The 24,316-nt window shown below is 42.4% G+C and overlaps 1 protein-coding gene across 4 annotated transcripts in view; it reads right to left on the bottom strand.

Moving 5' to 3' along the window:
- Nucleotides 1-23,211, bottom strand: part of dlgap4b (discs, large (Drosophila) homolog-associated protein 4b) — a 45,337-nt gene extending 22,126 nt beyond the window's left edge. For 2 of the 4 annotated variants that reach the window (XR_011602053.1, XM_070959354.1), the window contains exons 1-6: nt 23,161-23,211; nt 8,809-10,073; nt 8,406-8,620; nt 6,766-6,867; nt 5,837-5,987; nt 4,168-4,423 (exon numbers count right to left, since the gene is read on the bottom strand). Coding sequence is in view for 3 of the 4 variants with exons in the window: in XM_070959354.1 (XP_070815455.1) it covers nt 4,168-4,423; nt 5,837-5,987; nt 6,766-6,867; nt 8,406-8,620; nt 8,809-9,999 (1,915 nt within the window). In the remaining variant the exon portion in view is untranslated. The remainder of the gene's footprint in view (nt 1-4,167; nt 4,424-5,836; nt 5,988-6,765; nt 6,868-8,405; nt 8,621-8,808; nt 10,074-23,160) is intronic. The other 2 variants (XM_070959352.1, XM_070959353.1) reach the window with 2 other exon arrangements.
- Nucleotides 23,212-24,316: the final 1,105 nt, after the last annotated feature.

The raw sequence follows: 24,316 nt of genomic DNA, 5'->3' as shown, positions 1-24,316 counted from the left end.
CAGCTGATTCCTAATTAGTTCCTGTTAGAGCCAGAAAGTGCAGCCATGGCAGAAACTCCACACAGACAGATGGACATTAAGTGGCACATGCTCTAATTCAGACCGGCTCCTGTATATGCTTATTATGCACAACTTGGCCACACAAACATACACAGCTGTGCAAGCATAAAAGATATCCTCGACAATAACACCAATGCTAACAAAGCCTTCCCTAAATCCAAACACTGAGAAAAGAACTATAAAAAAAAACAGATGTGAAACCAAGTCCTGTTGTCTCTTTGATAAGCTGAATTTGTGCATAGGAGCTGCTCTGAAGAGCTGACTGGTTGCTCCACAGAAGGGAATTGAACAAAAGAAACAACCAGATGCTTTGTGCCACAGTGTTTGAGTGGAATCTGGAGTGGGCAGCGAGCACTGCTGTTTTCATGCATCTGGACAGTGGTTCTGTTGTCCACCGCGAGCCCTGCTTCAAGATGTGACTTTCAAAAACAGAAAACTATTAGCTGCAAGAAGCTACAGCAGCTGAAAACAGTTTCCATCAACCCCACGACTGCTTTCCACTCACCCTCTCACCAGTGTAAGACCTCCTGTCAGCACATTGTAAATGACGCAGCAGCAATGCAATGGCTAAATATTCACAAAATTAAGAAAAAACATGACAATTGGAAACTTTGGTCAACTTTAACGTGCAAGAACCCACACAGCAGTGCCCTCCCTGTTAATGGCATTTTACTGTTTGCCTTGGAAGATTTTAGAAATACCTAACAACCACAGTGCCCACAATGACACTGTTGGTATAGTACCCTAAATCCTATTTGTATGTTAGGCCTTTCTCTCATATTACAGGAATGTTGGGAAGTGGCAAACTATGCCATTTTTGTTTTATCATTCATTTTATTGATATTATATCAATACCAATTACATAAAAGTAGAATAAGGTCCTCCTTTGCCATCACATTAGCCACGATTCTGTCAACAGGCTTGAGTCTCAAATATTAATCACTGTTACTTTTAGTAGATCTATCCCCTAATTGGGCACATTACAGATGCATCATTTCACTGACGAACACCTGATCCGACCTTCTTGCTTATTTAATCCACTGTGGAGGAAAGAACTGATGGTAAATGAAGTGGTTGATGAACCTCAGTTACTGTGGGGCAGATAAAACACTCAGGGTGGCAGTTCTGTCCCTCTTTCTCCAGCGTTGTCAAGCCAGCAACAACACACATTTATGACTGTTTGAGGTAGTGCTGTTCTGTGATCAGTTGGAGCTGGACAAGAGGCAAGGACAACAAAAGACAAAAGGTGGATCGTGATGCTCTATTTAGCAGTTCAGCATTGCTTGCCAAGTTGCCCTGCTGCCTGCCAGTTGATCCATCTGTATTGTTTAATCAATTAACAGCCATGAGACAAAGACAACCTTCCCTGAAATGATCCCCACTCCCTTGTCACAAAAGCCATTACTCCAATGAATTATCACATTAAATGCTTTCAACAACAGCTACGCACTTTCCTTTTTATTAAATGTGACCTCAAAATGGGATTTAATCCATGTTACAATACACAGGAAACCACAGGGACAAAAGTGGGGAAACCCTCAAATAATCCCCCACAAAAGGCCAATTTTTCATTTGAGCAAACCAAAAAGAAGCAGCTTCCAGGAAGATATGTGAACGCCTTAAACTGTAGGCAGCTAAAGGGACATCCAGACAAGCACATATAACTTGACTCCCGTGGTGGAGCATCACAGCCCATAGTGGGAGCAAGCTTTCCTGATGTCAGCGACATCAGGAGTGCTTTGTACTGAAAAGCTGGCAGGGAATACTCAATAATTGATATAGTAAAGAGAGCATCAAACAACACCACTGGAAGCATGACAGACCACAAAACATCTCAATAATGGAGGCAGTTGCTACCCAAGACATAACAGATCAGTGAGCAGACACGCCATCAGATATTTATCAGGGTGATGAGAGCTGTCTCAAATGGCTGGATTCTCCTAATTCCCCAAAGTTTTGTTTAATGGTCCACACGTGTTTGCATCTCACTCTCCATTTATCAGACACTTCTTAAATTGAACATGTTAAACAAATGAGCCAAATGAGCATCCATAGTAAACTGTCAGACAGAGACAGGATGACGTGATAATACTAACTTTATTTATATGGCACCTTTTAAAAACAAGGTTTCCAAAGTGCTTTACAGAGCAGAGGGCCAGTAAACAGGCTGAACATGCTTAGGTCAATAGCAAATAAAATAAAAAGGATGATGGAGAATAGGAAGGTCAAGAGTAAGAAGGTAAAATCAATTTCTAAAGAGGAAGCAAAGAGAAAATGATAAGAAAAAGAAAAGAACAGAAACAAACAAACAAAAAAACGTACAAGTTTATGTGAAGTTTATGTTTAGTTAAAGTCACTGTCAATAACACCCACGCACTGATGCAAAACGGTGGCTTTAAGGTATTTTACTGTCGGATACCTGCTCTGCTGCTCACAGTCGAAGTAGCGACAAGAAGAGAGCAAAACATCACGCGCTCACGTGAACGTAAGTTCAGGTAACCACACAGGCTAACGTGGCTGCTAACGTGAGTAACGGAAAACACAATTAACGTCAACCACGGCAGCAACAACACCAACAGTACTTACCCTCAGGCGCAGAAACGTACACAGACACGACGGTGTCTTCAGTTCAGACTTACAGTGCTCTGCAACCGGAGTGGACACTGTCTCTGTCAACGGTGTGGGACAGACAAGCCGGTCTCGGTCGCCTTTTGTTTGTGTCTACAGTTAAGATCGAGGGAGGCGTGGTGGCGTGTCTGCTGATGCGTTCAGGAGCCCCTCGGACACTCCAGGTTTACTTATCGTGCGTAAACATATTGTATATATTGTATGTAATGTAACTTGAATGCACATAAAAGTGCGACTCAATAACGACACAGAGACTTTGGTAGAGTCGGCAAGTCAATAATTTGCATGTTGCAATCTGTCTCATTCAGCGCAAGTGCTCTCTGTCCTGAGGATCTTCTGCTTTCTCAGGGACCCAGATCCCTCCACCCTGTCCTGCACTGACGCGCAAAACACACTTCAGACCGCTGAACCACCAAAATGCATTATAAACACTGAACAGCAGACAATGAAGTCATTCAATTCAGAGAAATAAAGCACTCAGAATTAAACAAACAAAAAAACCTGAACTGGCTCCCTGTCTCCTTTGTGCGTAAATTACTTTCTTTTCCGCTTCCTACAATAAATAAATAAAATAAAATAAATAAAACAGTTGTCAAAATATGTCGATTGATTGGCGCCCACGGACAGATTCAGACTAATAGTGTTGACAATGTCAATGTCAGACGGCAAAAAAATCCACCAGTTTGAAGGCAGCATGCTCACTCTGGTCTACAGAGGACTGCGGTGAAGAGCGCCACGATGTGGATGTTCTGTGGTAATTATAACTCAAGCAGATGAAAGCAGACTGTGAGCTCAGGGAGCAGTCAGATGTCAGCTACCAGTGAAAAGCTTCTTTGCCTGTTGTGTGTCATCACAACCATTCACAATTCCTGTTACAACAAATTTAACATCAAGGAGGTAGGCAAACTGCCCAGTGTATTGTTGTGCAGCTGTATACTGTAGTCATGTCATGTAAGAACTTCAGTGACAAGCAAAGCTCCACAGTGAAGCTTCATCTGGAGCAGCAGTGTGATCTAGTGTCTGTCTCTTAAAGGCTTGTCTAACAGCTGTCAGGGCAGAGTTCTGATAGATTAAACTGCAGCTGTGTGTGTATCAATGGCTCTTTTTGATCAAGGCTGTCTTTTGTAGTCCTTTAAGTGGTAAATGGATAAACATCATGTTGGAGGACTAGTGTTCTACCCAGGACCAAGGCTATGAAGAGAATTCAAAGCAATGTTACAGAAAATACAAATCAAACTAAGAATTTGGCTCATGTGTCTGCGTGACTCTGGAAAAGGGGTTACAACTTGCAAGAATGATCAAGATTTTAATGACTCAAAAAGTAACCAAAACAGATATGTACTATATATATCGCATCTGGCAACACATAACACTGCATCATGGTAAGAACTCTTCCATTTTCCCACTTTATATGGTTTACGAGGTCAAATAAATTTGTTTGCAGCAAATGTATCATGTCTCTTGCAGCCTGTGACTCACCAGTGCTGGTGCTGTAGGTGCGAACAGTGGTGTCAGTCAGGGGTGGTGAGCAGCCTGAGTCCATGGATGCTGTGTCGTCATCTTGGGAACAGCCAGCCTGGATGGCTCTCAGGTAGCTGTGGCTGCGTGATCGGAAGCATGTTGGCATGGGCAAGTCTGGAGGCTCTGAGTTGTCCTGAGAGTAGGAACGGGAATCTCTGAATGTGGACTCTGAGCTGCGGTCCTCATAATGATGACTCATGTCAAGGTCCCGTAGCTGCAGGACGAGATTGGTAAAGGAGTAGCAGCAGTGTAGCAAGGAGAACATTATTGTGTGAGTGCGTTCATTCTGATTGCAGTAGCTGCTCCCAGTGCTGGAGGTTACCAATAACTACCCAACTGTTTCTGTAAAGGGTGTTCTCTCTACCTGTGGGACACATTTGCTTGATTAAAGATTAACTGTGTGACAACTGGGTACAATAGGTCTAATTAGTGCTAAGTAGTGGAGAGCATAGTGCTCTTCAACCCGAGTGAAACCAGTGCTGCTTCACTTCATGGTGCATTTCTGGATGGGCTGTCATTTCATCTACAAAATACATTTTCATTTTTTGACATTTCCTACGCGGCCTGCAATACAAGAACTGTCAACTTACAGAAAATAAAAGAAATACAAAGGCATAAGACGTCACTTTGAAAAGTTTTTAGTATGTTTTATGCAGCAACTGCATAAAAAGTCATTCGTTTCTGAGACTTCCTTTGAAGAGTAAGAACCAGCCTTACAGATGATGGGTTTCATTTTCTGCTGATTGACAGAAACAGAAGAAAAAATGCATTTGTAGCAAAGTTATTTTGATGGTTCACTGATGGCAGAGTGCAGGAGAGGCAGCACAAAAGAAAACGAAGCAGAGAATCTGCTGGTTACACCTCCACGCATTTTGGAGTCATGTTAAATGTATGGCATATTTTCACTTCTGATTCAAATTAATTTCATTTTGGAGAATGCTCCGAAGTGTACAGCTTGACCTCAACAAGGCTAAATTACAATGCATATTAAATTTGTTTGGTATGCTGCTGTGCAAGCAGATTGAAGAAATGCATTCATAAACTGGACACATTTGTTGTAATGTGGTGACCTGTCAGAGATTGGGTGCAAATCCTGCTCTAATAGCCTGCACTGCCTCATTTGACTAGTTCATTGAAAAAGATCAGAGCCACTTCGCATAGTTGTTCATCATCTCAGTGACCTTGTCAGCGGGAGGCTAATGGCTCTTATGCAAGTCGATGAATCAGACTTAAAACTACTGATGTCATTCATTTTACTTTAAGGATAATAACATTAATATGAAATGCATTCAGAAAATAGGGATTCTTTGTTCACTGCAAGCAGTGCAAGCTGTATCTGTGAAAATGCAAATTATACTATGGAAATGAGTGTAAGTAGCTCAAGGCAGAAAAAGGAGTCTTTGAAACTCATTGGTGATTTGAAAGTAGAAAGTTTTCTCGGAGCCAAGTGATGTAAAGATCAAGCACAGATGTATTCTTAACTCATTAGAAAAATATCTGCTGAGCTAATGAGAGAAAAGACACAGATAAAGAGAGAAACAGCAGGACTTCATTATTTGGCCTCCAACAGCTCACAAACCACACATCCAACACAATCCCCATCTGTCCTGTCCAGGCTAGCACTGACCTGTGCCATGCAGCTACGTCTGCCCAAGGTGCTGCAGGCCTGGCTGAAGTCGTCATCATCCCAGGGTGGTAAAGACGAGCCTGTGCCCCCAATGCAGTCTAGGTTGTCCAGGCTGCGATTATTGGAGAGCTCTCGGAGAGATGGAAGACAGCTGGACAACAGGATAAAGGAGACGTGTTAAGGATATTAACTGTAGGGAGGAAAATTAAAGCCAATGTCACGACTGCATGAGCACATATTAGAGGAAAAGATGGAAAAGTTGATGTTAATATACAATGACAGGGAGGCGGTTGGGAATCGTGGATCAGGGGAGAAAATGAATGATCCACAAAACGAGGAATTGAAAGAGGTATAAAAGGAGGATAAGGTTGTTTTTCAAGTTATCCCTTTCATTTCCACTTTCATGTATGAGTCATCATGAATCCACATCTCGACTCTATTCCAATTTCATCTAATTTTAGCATCAATCATTGTAGCGTCTCAGCATGCAAAGCCAGTGATGTCAGGCGACGCATGTACACAGCTCTCTATGCCATCATGGTGCCAAAGACAAAGAACAGGGTTAGGCTAAATCAAACAGCGGCTCTAAAGTCAGCTTTACATATTCTTTGTTGGCACACAGTGATCATTACATGGCAGTAGGCTGCTATGCCAGGGTCTATAGACAAAGATGTGCCCTCATTACCCCATTTGAATAGTGTCAAGCTCAGCTACTTTTCACCTAAAAGCACTGGGCAGATGGTATTTACAAGCTTGAGGGAGGTTGGCAGTTGCTGGCAGCAGGGCATGAATTTGGCATTTGAAGTTGCCACTAACTTTAAAGACGTCTGAGGGGGTGCAGTGCTAAGTCATTGATTGTAAAAGATCCAATCAGACATCGGCGTTTTGCACCGCACCCCTGAGACGTGGCTTACAGACCTATCACTGACCTGCTCATTGACCTGCCCAGCTGGTGCAGAGAGGACACACTGTGGAGTGGAGACCACAGGGCATCCAGCTCCCCTTGCAACAAGGTGTAATCCAGGGTTCTGCTGCTCATGCCAATCAGGGTGGAGCAGACCGGAAGAGAGTGGGGTTGGATGGTCAAGGATTGGCAGGGGGAGTAAGGTTAGTCATCCAAGCACGTTTTAGGGAAAATAAATCCTTAACTTTCTAAACATAGACTTTAAAGGGATCTGAAAGCTTATTTGGAGGTGTGTATGTCAGTAGGCCTGTGGCTGTGTTCCTCAAAGTGATGTGCTCGTGTTTCAGTTGAATGCATCAACACTCCAGCTCTGATCCAGCCAGAAGTATGCCTGCTGTGAGTGCTGGCATAAAGCGCGGCACTGACATTTTGACACCGCAACCTCCAAACTTGAGGACAGCAAAAACAGGGACTGCTTTATAGAAAGGTATCATGCATTTACTGTATGTATCTGAATGCACTGGCAAAACTCTAGAAACATACAGCAGGGAATGCCAAAGCATGAAAATCTTTGGCAAAGAATTAATTGAATCATTAAAATTTCATCATTTTCTTGAGCAAATCCTTGCTGACACTTATTTGAGTTGAGAATGAGACTGTTTGAGAAACGTACAAACACAGAAAAAACATTATCTTAGACAAAATTTCAATAGCTGCCATTATAGGTCACTGTGATTGTTCCACTGCAAATGTGCAAAACACTTGGAGTTCTGAAATTTGAGTAGACGTTACAAAACCTGACAGTTCATATCATGCTTGAATTTGTTAAACATTGCCTTTGATAGAAATGAAAGAATGCGAACCTAATTTCCTTTCCTATCATTTTCTGAAAAGGCACAGTGAACTCAGCTGCGTCCCTCTGCACCTGCATCACATACTGTACTGTTCAATATATCAGCTTCAGAAAGCGAATAATTCAAAGACAGGTGAGGCGTACTGCCAGTCATTTAGAGAGATTAAGCTGATTTATGGTGATTCAGTGGTTGAGTGGAAACAAAAGTCACTGTCATATTATATAACTTCACTAATGTTGTCTGTATCCTCTTGACTGACGCTTTGCAGGTGCAGTAGAACGGTAAGTCCCAGATGAGGTATGGTTGTAAGGCTGACATGTGGAGGACAACAGGGAGTCTGACACCACTTATTTCTATGCGTGAGTAAGCGCAGCGTGTACTGTGTATGCTTCTGTTGCATGTTGTATGCACCTGTATTTTCTTGCATGGTGAGGCTGGCTGTGATACTTTCCTGCTGTACGCCCAGAAAATGTGAGCTTATTTATTTTCTTTTGATTGTTGGGAGGTTGTGTCAATCAGTATTTATAACACTTTCTAAAGGCAGTAACTTTTCATTTAAGTATATTGGCTTTAAGGATATAAGTGAGGCTTTTAAGTTATATAGTAGAAAAAGACAGGAGTACATTTATTAAAGGACCCATCTGTCATTTTGAGTCTGGTAGCAGGTTGCACTCCTGTGTTTTGAATTTTAATCATGCGACTAACTTTGGTTTACATTTGAATCACACGCTGTACCTTTAACACGAGGCTGTCTCTCTTGCTGTTGAATACTAATATGCACTGCATGATAAAGCTCAGTCTGTTGTCTTACTTGCGTGGGGGGAGCTGGTCGCTCAGAGACTGCTGCGTAGCCCTGAGATAGCTCTGGCGACGAGCGGCGGTTTTTGGCGAGGGTTTGGGGCTTCCCTCCGAGTCATCACTGTCTTCCATGTCTCCCATGGCCTTCACATAGCTACCACTGCGCATCCGCCGACATGGGATTTCATTGGCACCCCCAGTGCGGCCTAATGTGCTACTCCAATCCCCCTACAGGCAGCATTAAGCAGATAAAATTAGTAATTTCTTTTCACAGTCTGTCATCACTGTAGTAGTGCTCTTGATAGTAAGGATACCTTGATATGAACCGATGCATGCACATGAGCCTGTTAGCATGAATACTAAATATTAAGTGTAACTTTTATCAACTACTACCACTTCACTTCAGGCCTACTCACCCTCCGTCCAACCTGCAGATAGTTGCAGGTTAGTTCCTGTTGGCAGGATTTGGACTTGAGCATAGACCTGTCCAGAGTAGCCGAGCCCTTCTGGATCACCTGTCTCGGCTGGCCCATGGTCAGTGTGGACCAGGACCCTCCTTTCATATAGTCATTATCATTTATTAGCATTCTTCCTGTTCCACTTAGTCCACCACCTCCCCCACCCCCAGGCACAGGAAGTGCCTGATATTTCATGTCATTGCTGCTTTTGGAGGAGCTGATAGTGTTGTAGCCACTGTGGATGTATCTGCTCTGGCCCCCCTGGCTGTCGTGGCCAGTTGGATGCCCCAGAGTCATCATGGCCATGGTGTTATGGTAACTGCTCAAATCACTGCTGTCCAAATCGTCTGAGCTCCAGTAACCTGACATGTTGGAGCGTGGTCGTCGTTTGGCGGTTGCCTCTGATTTTGTACCCCGATCTTTACTTTTGGATCTGCGATTCTGCTTCCCTCCATCTTCGGTGCCAGACGAGCCTCCACCACTGCCGGTGGAGCGCCCGTTGATGTTTCCTTTCATGTTGTGGCTTTCCAGTGACTGGGACTTTGCAAAGAGCTTCTGCACTGAGTGCAACATGTAACGGATGCGACCAGGACTGTCTGTGCGCTGCTTGGCAGCAGAGACAGCAGACGTTCGATGAAACTGTAACGTGCTGAATCCATCACAGCCTGCAGGTAGCTGCTTATCAAACTCCAGTAGACTGGGTGGTGCCTGGTTTTTGGTCATGTGATGGGATATAGTTGCTGAGCCGCTCGTTATCATAGGTGTTCGTCCACTCAGCCCTGTCACGCCCATTCCCATGCCCATGGACATGGATGTGCCCATGGTCCCTGTGCTTATCCCCCCAATGCTGTCCCCTGGTGGTGAGAAGTCAGACTGGTCGTAGGAGTTGTAGTGAATCCTGGGGAAGGTGCTGCTGTTGGACAGCTGATTGTTGAGGGGCAGCATGCAGTCTGGTGGAAGGGAGCCTGGGTTGGCTGACTGATAGAGTTGGGGGTCCATGGTGCCATAGTGGTCCATTGTGGGGCTCAGTAGGTAAGGGCTGCGTGGCAGGGTGCTGGTCCTCTGATTGTAGAGGGCCTCTGGATGGCCTGAGGAAGGTTCACAGGAGTCAGACAAGTGTCTGTTACGGTTGGTGCCCAACCCTTTCATGGTGGCAAGGAGGTCTGACCCTCTAGAAGACCCCCAGGCCAAGAAGAGATGACTGATGACCTCGAAGGTGATTCCTAGAAAACAGACAAAACAGGACAGAAAGACACAACATGAGAGAGAGGAAAGAGGTTCAGAACAAACCACACAAACACAGACAAATTCAAACTCAACAGCGCCTATCAGCTCAGCCACACAACACGCCCACTTATATGCCAAACCAGACAACAAACAGGCTAAATGTAGGGCTGTGAGGGAAATACTGTGCAGTGAACGAGCCAGCTTTCCAGTGCTTCTCACAGCGAACATCTGTGTTAAAATGCTGGAAGTGAATGGAAAAACAAAGTGTGGAACAATGACGTGCGGCAGCCAGTGGGCCAGGGCATACATTATGGGAAGAAGAACAATTGCTGGCAGTCATCCGAAACTCCTCCACCTCCACAGCTATGTGGGGCTACAGTACATGCCGGCAGTCAGTAAACAAATATCACAGAAAAAAAAGATTAGAAGAACACTAAGTCACCCAGCACAAACATTTCCATTCATGCGCACAAATCAACAAATTAGACTTTGTGTTGGTGTAGAATTGGATACTGAATCATGTGCCCTTTCATAAGAAAACAAACAAACAAAAATTGATTGCAGATTAAAAAAAATCTAAATAATGCACCTTCTGCCCCCGCCTGCCTCTCTGCATATCGCACAGGTTAGTTGTGATACAGAAAATGTCTGGGAGAGCCCTTTCTTTCAGCTTGTAGAACTCTTTCTCTGCCCATTATTCCATCTGTTTCTCTTTCTCTCTCTTCCTCTGCAGTTCCCTCTCTTTCCTCTTCCCACCTCCAGTGGGTATCCCTGGCGCTGGTCACTGAGCTCCTGTTGTATTTTAGCAAGGCGAGCCAAGGATGGTGGGCAGACTGTCATAGTGAAACCAGTAAAGAGGATTTGACCAGTGGGTGGTGGGTTGCAGGAGTTGGCAGCTACACCTCCTTGTCCTACTAGTCAAGCTGTGCCAATGCCCTGCCTGGCAAGGCGGCAAGGCTGGTACTTCTTCTCTTAGAAAATAATAGATGATAATGGATGAGGGATATTATGTAAAGGCAAAGTGAAGGTAATAGAAACTAATATGCTATTAATGACTAATTATTATTGTTGACAGGTAAATTTAAGTGGCTCAAAATCAAATATTTTTTTCTATGTTTCTGTTTGTGAAGAATATATGAATAAATAAATGATAGTGAGTATCAATACAATCTGTGATTTATTTTGTCATTCCTGCTGGACTAAAGGTGCTCTGCCCTTTAAGGCAGATGGCATTATTGAAAGTCTATTCAAAACTCAACAGCATGCATACTGCTTCCTTATCTCTGTTTGTGCAGTGAAGTGGATGCAGTTTAATAGATTACTGTGCTGCTTTGGGCCAACAGGTTATCTGAAACCACAGAAATGAATCTTTCTTTTAGTAGCCTTCAGCATGTGGACCTAACCTGAAACAGTTGTGGGCCATTTATTGCTTGTCTCAATGCTTCCTGAATCCATTTGTCATTTATTAGTCATCTTGGCAGCTGCAGCACATCAGTTTAAATCAGTCCCCGTAACTCTAATATTCAGATCTTTGCTTGCATTTTTAGTGTATATGTAATATAGCTATAACACACTATCAAACTCCTCTTGAAGACAAATAAATATGTAGTTGTGGTGTATGATAGCAGACAGAATGAAGGATATGTCTAGAAGAAAACTAATTAAATGGTTAAAAACTCAACTGCAGACTTGTAATTATAATTATAACAATAATAACAATGGTAACACACTATTTGAATAGCACCTTTCATACAAGAAAAAAGAAGAATAAATAAATCACATGAACACAGAAACAGACATTTGGCTGCCCTGATATCTATAGGTAGTGTGTTTCAGAACTTTGGGGCGCAATTCACAAAGGCTATATCCTCAGTCTACCAATAAACCAGCAGCAACTGCACTGTTTCCTATGGGGCGTCCAGTAGCCTGGCAGACTTCCCCACTGTGATTCTGGTCAGGTACACTTATTGCAAAAATACCAGAAAGATGAAAACAACAGAGACTACGACTGAGGGGAGGGGACAGTTCTGTTTTCCTCACTTATGTTTTCCCTGTTGAGGCAGGTTATGTGAACTGTCAGCCTTGCAGTCAATGGCTTTTGTGTCTAAAAGTTTCAATCAATTTGAAAAGTTTACAATCCCCAAAATACCTCAGACTTGTCTTATTTTGTTTTTTTAAAAAAGGAACATACAGAATAGACTGATCTATTTGTTAACATGTTGTCGGGAAGTATGCTTGCTGTAAATCTCAGTGTTGACCTTCAGAGTCCTAGAAACCTGGAGCAAATCAGATAACTGCATGTTGCCGTGTGCTGCTAGATGGACAATAAGTGGGATTGCAGCTCACTTACAAGATTCCACTTCATCCACAGCTCAATGTGATTTGAATGTGATTCATTCTTTCAGAAAAGGGACTGAAATGTTTTTTGTGTTACCTTGCTTTCACATAATATGAACACAGACACACACACATACACATTACCTCAACACACTTTTAGCAATTAGCTATTTGCAAAAAATCTCCATATAAATTATAAGCCTGGCTTTCATGCCACCATTATTAGCATGCTGCAGGCACAGACTCATTTAGTGTCATTAACAGAGCCTCTCTGAGTGTCATCTGTGCTGATAGGGTCAAATCCTCTAAATCCTTTTACACCACATTAGCTAACTGCCTCATATCCCGTCGTGACACGCCACTCAGCTACGCTTAGCATACCCTCCTCAATGTGTCAACCAGTACGGCTCAAAATGACAGTGATAGCTGCATTATTAATGGAGCAGGATTGTAAACTGTACACTGCCAGTCAGAAGATTTGAACATTTTAACACATTTACAAAATGTTTTTTGTTAATGTGTAATAATTGTAGATAATTAGACACTGAAATGAGAAAGCACAGGTAAATGGGAAGTGAGAAAAGAGTGTGATTTTTATTTTACTGGACGAGACCTTGAAATGGCCTGAATCTAAATCACTCTAATTAAGGGTTTGTAGCAGAAAACATGATGTAAACTTGTTTCATAATTGACATTTTCTATATTATCAAGTTGTCGACCATTCCATTTCACTGACAAAGTATTACTTAAGATCTAATTATGGTGCTGAGTCATCAGTTCTTAAAGACACACTCCCTCACAGTAGGATTTTGTCACAGTACCCAAATGTACCCTCAAATCCATTCATTTCTATTAAACATTATTCAGTTTATTCATACTGTATGAATTACTGACAGACAGCAGCCTTTTTGAAATGTTTGGACTGAAGCACTGCCTTCTCAAAGAAAATGATGGATAATATGGTGACTGGGGGACACCAGGATGACATAAAATGCCTGGAGGATGCTACAGGTTAGCCAGACCTGCCACTGTAACACTGCAAAGCATAACGACAGAGGTCAAGAGAAATGCTTATCCACAGACAAGAAAAAGAAAAGAATTCAGGCTCTCATTAGCTCGGTGCTGGGCAGACGAGTTTGTGTGTGCATCTCAGTCTGTGTGTGCACCACACACAAGAACGTTAATGTGTCTGTGTTGTGTGTGTTTTTACACCCTGCTTGGAGCGTCTGGTGGCAGCATCTCCCTGCCGTGTGCACTGGGGAGCTGCCATCTGCTCTTCCAGTGGGAAAAGGGGCGTTTGGCACCAAGTCCAATTCATGACCTTACTCATTCTCTCAGCTACCACAATCACAGAGCCACAGGCAGTTCACGCTCCTAACCAGAGGAGGGCGATCACACTCAATACAAGCTGGACTGTGTTTCTGCCAAGATCTGTCACTCTCTGATGTTTTCATACAGCATGCAGGGAGGTTATTACTTGTTAAAGGCAGAATTTAATTTAATTGTTTGTCAGTGGTGAAGTGACCAAAAGGTCTGAGTGGATGTGAGGGACAGAATAATTAAAATCCACAGGTCCCCAGAATCATACCTGAAACTATAGAAAATATATTTTCTGATGATGCTCATAAATGAGGGAAGTACGAAAAGTATGGATATATCATCAGCAAACAAGTAAAAGCACATGGTCTGCAGAAAGATGGCATCTGTAAGTGATTTTTTATTATATATGACATTATTAGACTGCTAATAGTCTACTGATGCACCAGTGTAAAAGCAGCATTTTAGTGTTGCTGCTGGTTGAAGTGGAGGTAGTTTTAGCTACTTTATATATAACTACTTCATATAGTCAGTCCAGTGGCCCCAAATTTGGGAGCTGAGTCTCCTCCTATCATTTTTGGATGATCAAATGTTTTCTTTTTTGTGAAATAATGTACAGTTTAAATGAAACCATGTGAGGAGTTTCAAGGATAAATATCTCTTTGTTAGGACTGTGACAAGAGGAAACTACAAACAACTCGAAAACACTGGTTTTATCTATAACTACTGTATATGTTGTATTTTATAGTCTGACCATATTTTTTTTTAAATGTTAAGTCTTAATTGGAAAGTAACTAGTTAGTACAGCTGTCATAAGAAGTGTAAGTTTTAGTACATGTTGTACTAAAGTGCAGTACATAAGTAAATGTACAAAGTTAAAAATAACTAATAACCGCAGCGCTGGTGCAGAGGGATGAATATTCTGGGATAAAAATGGTTGAATGGAATCAAAGATGTTAAATACCAGCACAGAGTAGAAACATAAAATACTGGGATCAATGTTTGATCTTTAAAAGCACAAACGGGTCAATTTTCTAAAAGGAACCTTCATGTCCAACATACAGCACCTCACTGTTGTTCCTGTCTGTTAGTCTTCATCTGTTAAGCCTGTAATCTGTTGACCATCAATAAAACTCCTCTGAGTCCTCCTCATTTAAATTCCAACAATATTTATTCAATTCAGATATTCCCTGACATGAAATATTTCCACTCCTCCCTATGAGACAAAGTATTTCCATACACAAATCTAAGCTCTGCCATCCTGGAAACATCCTTACTGATTGCTCGATTCCGTATCTAAACGGCTCTGGCTTGTCTGTGTTGTGCCCTTTGTGTTGCCAGGTTTTTTGACCGGTTGCCAGTTTCTAGACTGGCAAGTCTGTGGGTGGCCAGATTAAGATGAGGGACTGTGCAAAGGACATCATCCCCTCATTTGAGCAACATTGTACAGAGAGGCAGTTAGTCAAAGCATAGCTCAGTCATTCAGCCAGTGAGCCCATCTGCTCTGTAGGCTTATAGAAGTGCCCTGGAAGACAGGGGGCATCTCTGCGTGTGTGCATGTGTGTGTGTGTGTGTTAGTGTGATGCATCTAAAGGGAGGGTGTGTTACATGTAACAAGGGAGGCGAGTGCTTACAGACTGCTGGAGAGGAGGAAGGGACAGAAGGAAGTGAGGGAAAAGCTGTGGGGAGAAAGGTGTGGGTTTTGACGGCAGTGAAAATGAAAGCAATCTCAAGGGATTGAAGGTGTGAAGATGAGAAAATGTGTTGTAAACTGAACACTGGGGACAAGGAATATAAAGAAGAGCAGAGGAAGATGAGAAGTGGGGAGCAACAGAACATGGAGAAGGAAGAACAAGAGTGTCAAGAGAGTTATGTTTTTTTTTGCATATACGCAGGAAGGCAAGTTTTTAGTTGAAGACAGCTGCTGGAGGAGGAGATGTGTGTCAGTTAGCAGAGCGTCTGATGTATGTGTTTGTCCCAGAAAAGGTGTGAGGGTGTAAATGAGTGTGAATATGTGAGGCATATGCGTGTGCAACATAATAATTGCCTGTGACTGCTTGAAAAATGAGTTTCCTGAGCTTCGTTTTAAGTTAGGAGGCCTTGTTCAAGCGAGAAGTAATTGAATAATTTGTCAGTCACTGAATGCCTCTGAGTGCTGAGTGTTTGTGTCTGCGCTCACAAACACTCACTTGTATGTATGTGTGTCACGTAATTAATAATAAATAGTGTGTAATGTGCGTACATGCATGTGTGTGTGTGTTTGTGTGTGTGTGTGTGTGTGTGTGTGTGTGTGTGTGTGTGTGTGTGTGTGTGTGTGTGTGTGCGTGTGTGTGTGAAGCAGGCTAACCTTGTCCTAATTACAGTCTATCTGTTCCATCAGTGCTGTGCTCTGGCCTATTTTCACAGCTATAAATTTACCGCTCCCCCCTCTGTTGTGATAGATGACCCACTCATTTTAGCCCATCTCTGAAGACTGCAAGCCGGAAAGGAAGTCAGTGAAAGACAGCGGCACCACTTCACCGCTTATGATGGCCGATGGAACTTTCCGTGTCCTCAAAACTATTTCTTCGTGTTGGCACGTTAAAGAGGTGTGGAATGATGCTGTTACCATATTTTGTTTTTCAGGAGGAGGAAAGCCTCATATCAAAAAACAGTGAATAAATTTGGGAGCTGAATGTGCCATCTGGAGATCTCCAGAGTGTTTTCAGTGTTTGACTTTAAGGAAGCAGCTCTTCCTTACACAGATTATTTGTGAATTTGCAGCTCTGATTATCATAAAACGTTAGCAGTGGTTAGAGACTTCAATGCAGTGAATTAACAAGCATCTAAGGCGCTGAATTTTAGGCACAGTTTTATTGCTGCTAATCCTTGTCCTCTACATTACAAAAACATTAGTGGATTTTCAAATATCACCCATTGTATTTTGCCACAATATGCACACAGAAATAATATTAATATAGTGTATTAATATCAAGTATTTAAAAACAATTCAACAGGTGTTAAAAAAATGAGTAAAAACAGTGAAATCCTGCCTGGTGTGAGAGCATTTTTATGTTATTTTTAGATTTATTTATATATACATCTATTTTATTTCCACATAAACAGACACAGAAGTGCTCTCTTAATGTTTGCCCTATAATGATTCAGGACCAAAGCCAAGTCTGAGTGCAAATCAGCCCCAAAATCATTCCTGTGCATAAAGCAGAGCTGCGGTAGATTTGAAAATAACACTGAGGAAAGTGGAAACATTTAATCCTGAAGCCATACAATGATATAAAATGGAGCCTATTCTTTTGACCTTCACCTCTAATCTGTGTGGCAGCAGTTATCATGGCCATGTTCCAACATGAAGCATGCACTCCCACCCCTTTGACCTTGTTGATGTGTCTTTGTGGATCTGTTGGGACAGTCTACCTGTAGGTGTGAAGCCAACTGTGCACCACTGAGCAAATCACCGGGCAGACTCACAAGCAAACCACTTCATTTAAATGGACGTGTGCATCTAATGTTATTGAATGAATCACATTTTTTCACATGGCCATATGCGTGCTGAAAGAGTATTCTTCAGTTTAATATTTTCTCCATTAAATGATCTCTTTACAGCGTGACTCCAGTGTGAGAGATGGGGAACAGAATCTGGGAAATAGATTTCAAAGGGCAGTAGGAGCTAATTTGAGGCTTCAGCAGTCTGAGATAGTCAAATCAAGTGTGTATCTTCCAAAGTTACTGTCTTTTGAGCATGAAATTACAATAGTCTTTTCTTGCTGAGCAGCGGGAGAGATGGTAACACAAAGCATTTCGTACGAAGAAGGATGTAACTTTGGAAGAAATACACTTGATTTGACTAATTTCACAGAATGAGGACTGCAGATTTCTGCTTTTACATTGAAATTCTTCAAAGGTGGGACATCGTCACAGAGAGTATGAACAGGGCGACTGATCTCAGCAACCAATAACTCTGTCCAGGCATATATGGGCATGTTAGTATCGCATTCTGATTTGCTTTAACTGAATTGAAAAAAACATGATCCTTTCGTTTAAGTGTTAAATCTGCAGGAAGTGAGAGCACGCTCGAAAAAGATCAAACACCAACCTCATAACACAATCAATGTGAAGCCAAGTTTATGCTGAAGACACGGTGGCCAGACATGGCCTAGTGCTACTTCATTCAAAGAGTGTATTTTTATATTTGGGAATAACAGGGGGGTGGATGTCTCTCGCTCGGTCCTGCACACAGGGAAGCACAGTGGGAGGAGAGGGTTGTGGGCTACAGCTGCGGCCTCTATCTCTAGATTCAGGGCAAATCAGAAGGACTAATGCAAACAGACATAGAGATGTGCACATGTGCTTACACACACACAGACACTAGCATATTATTTATGAATGCACATATATTAAAATGCATGAATGCAAAGACACCATTCAAACACACGCTCGTGAGACATGAGACACACACACCATCTCCCACACACAGTATAAAGATCCACTTCAGGTTAAAACTTTAACTATAAAGCTCAGAGTTCATTCATATCAAACTATCACATCAGAGCAGTCTGTCTCTAATTATATGCTACTGCGAACAACATGTACATCAATAAGGATTAATATTTGAAGCTCAGGTCAGTATTCAGTCAGTCTTTCATGTGTTTGCGCATCTAAAACTGAGGTCAAGCTCTAAAGTGCCAGACATAGTTAAATGGAGGGTAAGAAGAGGTTTGATGTTTTCAAACTTTCAGAAGACCTGAAAGCATTAATGAAAGCTCTCACATCTTATTCTGAAACTTCAGCTCAGCCATGTCCTTTGCTGTGTCTGTGAGGTGCTGCATTGCATGTGTATGAGCTACAGCATGAGCCACCCACAGCCTGTTATGAACAACCACAGCACAGCTCAGCCTTAAACCTCACCCACTTTATAATGCCCTTGGCCTGACACACAATAGCCACACAACCTTGACCCCACAGAGGAAGCAGTGGCGCGATGAGATTTCCTGCTGTTAAAAGGAAAAGGGGAAAAGTCACTTCCTGTGGAGACAGGAATGGTGGGAGAGGACAGGGGTCCCCTTTGGATGCCAAGTGGGTCAACCCTGCATTCATGCCACACAATCCCCACGTCAGGTCACAATAATACCCTAATGGCCGTCTGTCAACCTATCAACCTGTCAATGGCACAAAGGGATGAGCCGTTGCCATGACAACAGCCATAAAGAGATAGAATGTCTACATAGATCGCTGACATTTAGGAGACGTAACCTACAGCCTCAGACTATGCAGCTTGTCCAAGGTCACATAAAGCATAATATAGCCATGTGACCTCTATGTGCAACACAGATAACAGAAAGTACCGAAGTACAGCTGAGCCTTACAGGAACATTAGTTTTGCAGGTATTTGGTAATAAAGCATAGTACTGAAGAAAGGATGAATGTCTGCACAAAATGTCATGGCAATCCATCCAATAATTCTTGAGTTATTTCAGTTTGGACCAAAGTGCTGGACCGACTGACCAAGAGGTTGACTTTGTCGTCTTGAGAGCCAAACCAAACAGTGGCTTCACTTCTACTAGACAATGTGCACAGATCCAGAGTCTGTGATCCCGTAAACACCCTCTCAGTTTCTGTCATCACACATCATATTTACTTGCTTTGTGTGCAGATCATATAGAATTTTTTCTCTCTCCATGCACTTTCTTTGGATACTGTTAGCTTACAAAAGAGCCCGAACTAAAGAATATTCTGCCATGGCGTAAAAAATCCTGTAAAATTCCCCATTTTAACCAACTCCACCAACTTTGGATTCACAACCAAAAATTCAACATTGTGTTAATGTGAGCAGTCTGTAAATAATGAACAACAAAGATCCACTCTCTTATTGTCTTGTTCCACAGTATGATTCATGAATTAGAGGCTATTTCACTACATCACAAGTCTGCTTAATCAACTGACTGGCTCCCATGAGGTTTCCTTCCCACTGTGGTTTGAATATCACCACTGAGACTCATTAACGTGTTAAACTGCACTGAGGCAGGTAATGTGGATCTGTGCTGAGGATTTCTGAGTCAGAGAGGATGTTGACCTTGACAAAGTAACACAAAGTGACATTAATTAATTTCTTCCATGTTCGAGTCACAGTGTGAGTGGGCAGTGTGCTTGCGAGCGAGTTCCTCCTGGTATGTAAGAACATATTCATTTAAATGTTTTCTTTGCTGTGACTCATAAAAACACACAGATTTCAGTGGGAACGTCACTTCTGGGGATTCATCTTTGCTTTTTAGGCATTCTAAATAACAAAAAGTAGGAAGAACGGGCTGGTTCACATCATGTTTTAAATCTGCTCATGTGCAGCAAATTAAAAGCAACAGTAAGATTAAGAATTCCTTTATTCGTCACATTACACACAACATGCATGGTTGAGGAGGGAAACTGTACACGCCATGCAATTGTGAAATTCTTTCCCGCTTTTTGACCCACCCATGGTCAGTCCTTCCTCCACGGCAGACCAGGAGTGGTGGGCTGCCAGTCGACCAGTGCCCGGGGACCCAACTCTCATTTGTCACCATTGGTCAGGTGGTGATCTTCTTGCATGTTTTTAGTGGGGGTATTTTTTATGGAGGATACCCCAGGTGAACACGGGGAGAACATGCAAACTCCACACAGAAAGGCCCCTTATTTTTCCTTGAGCAGCAGGCACCGAAGGCATGGTGAAGGACATGCCCCCTGCGCCCACAGTGGGATTCGAACCAGGGACCTTCTCGCTGTGAGGCGACAGCGTTACCACCGAGTCACAGTGCCACCAAATGACATGAAATAATTTTGTATGCCTCTGAAGTGATATCCATATATGTGCAATGTGTAGGACAGTAAGAGCACTTTTACGCTGTCCTTCAGACTAAAAAGTGTTTCCACGCCTGCTTCTTTCTGTCTACACACATAAGAGGCCTTTTAATAGCACAGGACGGGCACTTTATAATGCAGGTGCATTACAAGAGAGGAGGCAAGGAGTGAAGGGACAAAAGAAGTTCTTCTCTGTGACTGAAGGAAATTGCCATAGTCTCCTTGCCTTTGTGTGCAGACAGCTAGGAGAGGGTAGTGCATCAATGACAGCTGTCCTTTCCTCCCTACATTCTCATTCACAGAGCGAGCTCAGCGTTGATCACAATGTTTCAATATTGTGATCGTATTCTTTCTGCCTTTCCATTGCAAAGCTCTCATTGATCTGATTATCCCCTGACAAATGCTGTGTGTCTCACTTTGACCAAAAAAGGAAGGCATGAATTAATCCGCCACGGAGAAGGTTGTGCGGTTAATTTGTTATCAAGTGACGGTGCACCTCTTGTGCGCAGTTACCGTACAAAAGCCAGTGTCAAATGCAACCTCCAGATCCAATTCTAACACCGCCAGCATGGCCTATTGTGAGCGGGATGTCAGTTACACCCTCTCATCCTCCACCCCAGGGAGGCTCCCATAAGGGGCCTTATGGGGAGGATTGAGAGGAGTCCTGTGATTGGAGCTTCCTGTTATCTCCTACCCACAGCAACACGTCTGGCAGGCCCTTGTTTGTGCAGAAATGTGTGCACATGTGTGGGTCTGCTGATGTGCCCATGCCTGTGAATTCCTGCTTTATTTGTATGCAAATTCATGTATCAGAGTGCACGAGTTATATAGGACATAGGATGTAAATATTTGAGAGAAACTACAAAGACTGCATGTTGTGTGAAACGAAACGAAGGACAGTGAATTGACATTGAATATGTGTAATGTGTAATAAGTGTGTGAGAGGTGGTCGTGGTTGTGCTATAATCCCAAAAGGTCCAGTGTGTAGGATTTAGGGGGAAATGTAATATAATATTCATAATTATGTTTTCATGAATCACCTGAAAATGAGATTAATTGTGTTTTCGTAACCTTAGAATCAGACATCTCCTCTGCCATGGAGCCTGCTATGCTGCACGGGAGAGTTTCTACAGCAGCCCAGAATGGACAAACCAAACACTAGATGCCACTAAATCCTAGACACTGGACCTTTGAACTGAATATTGCGTAGTATCATGTATACATTTTCAAGTCTCCATTAAAAGGGCAGAATGGAGAAGAAGCCACATATTCCTCAAAAGTTGTTTTCAAGTGGCAGATTCACCTGTTTATGGCTGGGATTTGGACAATTGGATTTACTTTGCAAACAAGCTCAAATATTCTTTCTGCACTGGCAGATTTTTAAATTTGTTAAAAAAGACTTTAAAGCTGCTCTAATCAATTCTATTAACAATGGATCAACTTGGCTGCTGATAGTAACAAATCCGCACAGAATTATTGCCCATCTCTGGAGTCCTCAGTTCTAAATAACATTTTAGCCACTTTCAGGTCATTATTTTGGTTTTATAGCCCATTTTTACAACTTTACTGTTTTGGTTCAGTCTCACCACTCTCATTAACTTAATTTCCAGCCACTGTCGGGAGCTGTTTTCAGAAAAAAAAAAAAGCTCTGAAAACCTTCACAGCAGAACAACAGGGCTACAGCTGGTGAATGTGATGGAGCATTTAGTTGCTTAAGAGTCAGATCTTTCAATTAAGAGACAAAACAAAGAGACAATGAATATTGGACTTATATTTGTCAGGGGGTCAGAAATGCAGCTTAAAATGATGGTAATGTTGCGCTGTGTCTGCTAGCTGTGTAAATAGGAATTTGTTCTTTTCACACTCTTCATATCAAACACATCAAGTCATAACATGTGTTTACAGCTTATTGCGCTGCAGTCATTGGAGGTTTAAATAGTAAGGAATGTATTTGGAGTGCATTTGTTTACTCATAATGGGAATCTACTTTAAGTGAATGCACTTTAAAACTTCAGCACACTAGTTCCAAACATCTTACCCGCAGTGATTCTCTGAAAGCTGCAGCTTCTTATCTTTACTGTGAGCAGCGCTGACCGACTACACTGCCCTGAAAACTGCTTGAAAGCTACAACACCAGTTTCCAGGTGTACGGAGAGACAGCCTGGCTTTAAATGCAAGCACTAAAGCTTCTGGAAAACACTCTGGAAAGTCTCACATCCTCATCCATTATTGATAGCGCCTTAAGCCTCCCTTGTGCTCAAGATGACAAACTAAAACCAGAAGTGGCAACTCTCTCGCATAATTCTGAAGGAAGGCTTGTGTCTGAAATTTGAATTTCACTAGCTTGTCCTGCAGTGAGTCATCCTTTGATGTCCCATCAGTGTGTTTGCAGGGAATAGCAATTAGCTCCTAATAAATGAAGTCAGTCGTGAACCCTGTCCCTGATGGTTAATGCGAAGAAGGCAGTTAAAGGTTAGGGTTCCAAGCCTATGGCTGAGTGCATGAATGAGTGTTTGTGTACTCAATTACAACTTTTAGTCAGTTCAATTAATTTAAAAGCAACATTACCAGTTGAGTGCTGAGGTCAGGCAAAGGACTTACATTGGCAGCTCATTTCTCAGAGGCCTCGATTTGAGTAGGAGGAGGTTTCCTGAAAGAGATACGAGCAAGACTGTGTCAGTGTTTATGTGTGTTATGAACCCATACAATTGTGTCATGCTTTACTTGTTAACCCACAAGTAAACCTGAGCATTTTCTGCTAAAGACACACACCTACACAGACAAACACGCACACTTGCACAGAGCTGAGGGGAAGGCTTTGCCATGCACCATTGTGAATCGGGTTAAAATAATCTGATTGAGAACCAGTGCTTGAGGGCAAGTTGTGTTCAGGCTCAGGCCAGCAAAGTATCAGCAACCAGCTCCACCTTGTTGTCTACTTCACTCTTCACTGCCCTACTTTCTGTGTCTCTTCCTCCTCTCCCACACCTCGGAGGGTAGTACAAAGGCACCGACTCGCTTTAGCACATCTCAATCATGGCAGTCTCCCACTCATCCATATTCCAGTCGCTTTTATAACACCTGCAGTGTTACAGAAGCTTTGACAATGTTGGATCAGGGCTCTTTTCACCCCAGGCCTCTGCAAACAGTCCTACACTCACCATGTGTCCTGTCTGATAACATTACACAGTCCATGCTCAAGAGTTTGATCACTGCTCAGACACAAGATTGTGTGTGAGCATCGCTGTGCCTTTGGACATCTACAGTATTTATGTGTATGTGAGTCTTTATTATACTTATTTCTTGATGAATGTGTTAAGGATAAATTAGAGCTCTGTCAAACACACTACAAACACCGTCCCTACTTTCTTTTTATAATTTCCACTGTCAGAGAAGGAATTCAAGCTTCTTAGTACCAACTACAAAGGCCCATGCTTTGCCAAGTGTCATCTAAAATCTGTGGGAGAACGACTCTCCTGAGGTCATACATCAAACTCCACCTCGGCGCTCTTATTTTGCATTATGGATTCCTTTATCCTTTTATCCTAGAATTTAGTAAGAAGAAGCCTTTGCCCATCAGTTCCACAAGTACTCACATCTACAGTGTGTAGAAAGGTATAACCTTGGTGTTAATATTCAAATGCTGCTGTTTTTCATGCTTTATGCCACTGTTTTATTCCCTTAAACACATTCCACTCACAGCGTGAAAACTGCTACATATTCCCTTTGTTATTTTGAGCATTCATCTGTTGGTAGT

This window comes from Chaetodon trifascialis, chromosome 3, assembly GCF_039877785.1.
Source record: "Chaetodon trifascialis isolate fChaTrf1 chromosome 3, fChaTrf1.hap1, whole genome shotgun sequence".
NCBI lineage: Eukaryota > Metazoa > Chordata > Actinopteri > Chaetodontiformes > Chaetodontidae > Chaetodon > Chaetodon trifascialis.
The sequence above is the reverse complement of the archived record's forward strand: the minus strand, read 5'-3'. Positions and strand labels throughout refer to the sequence as shown.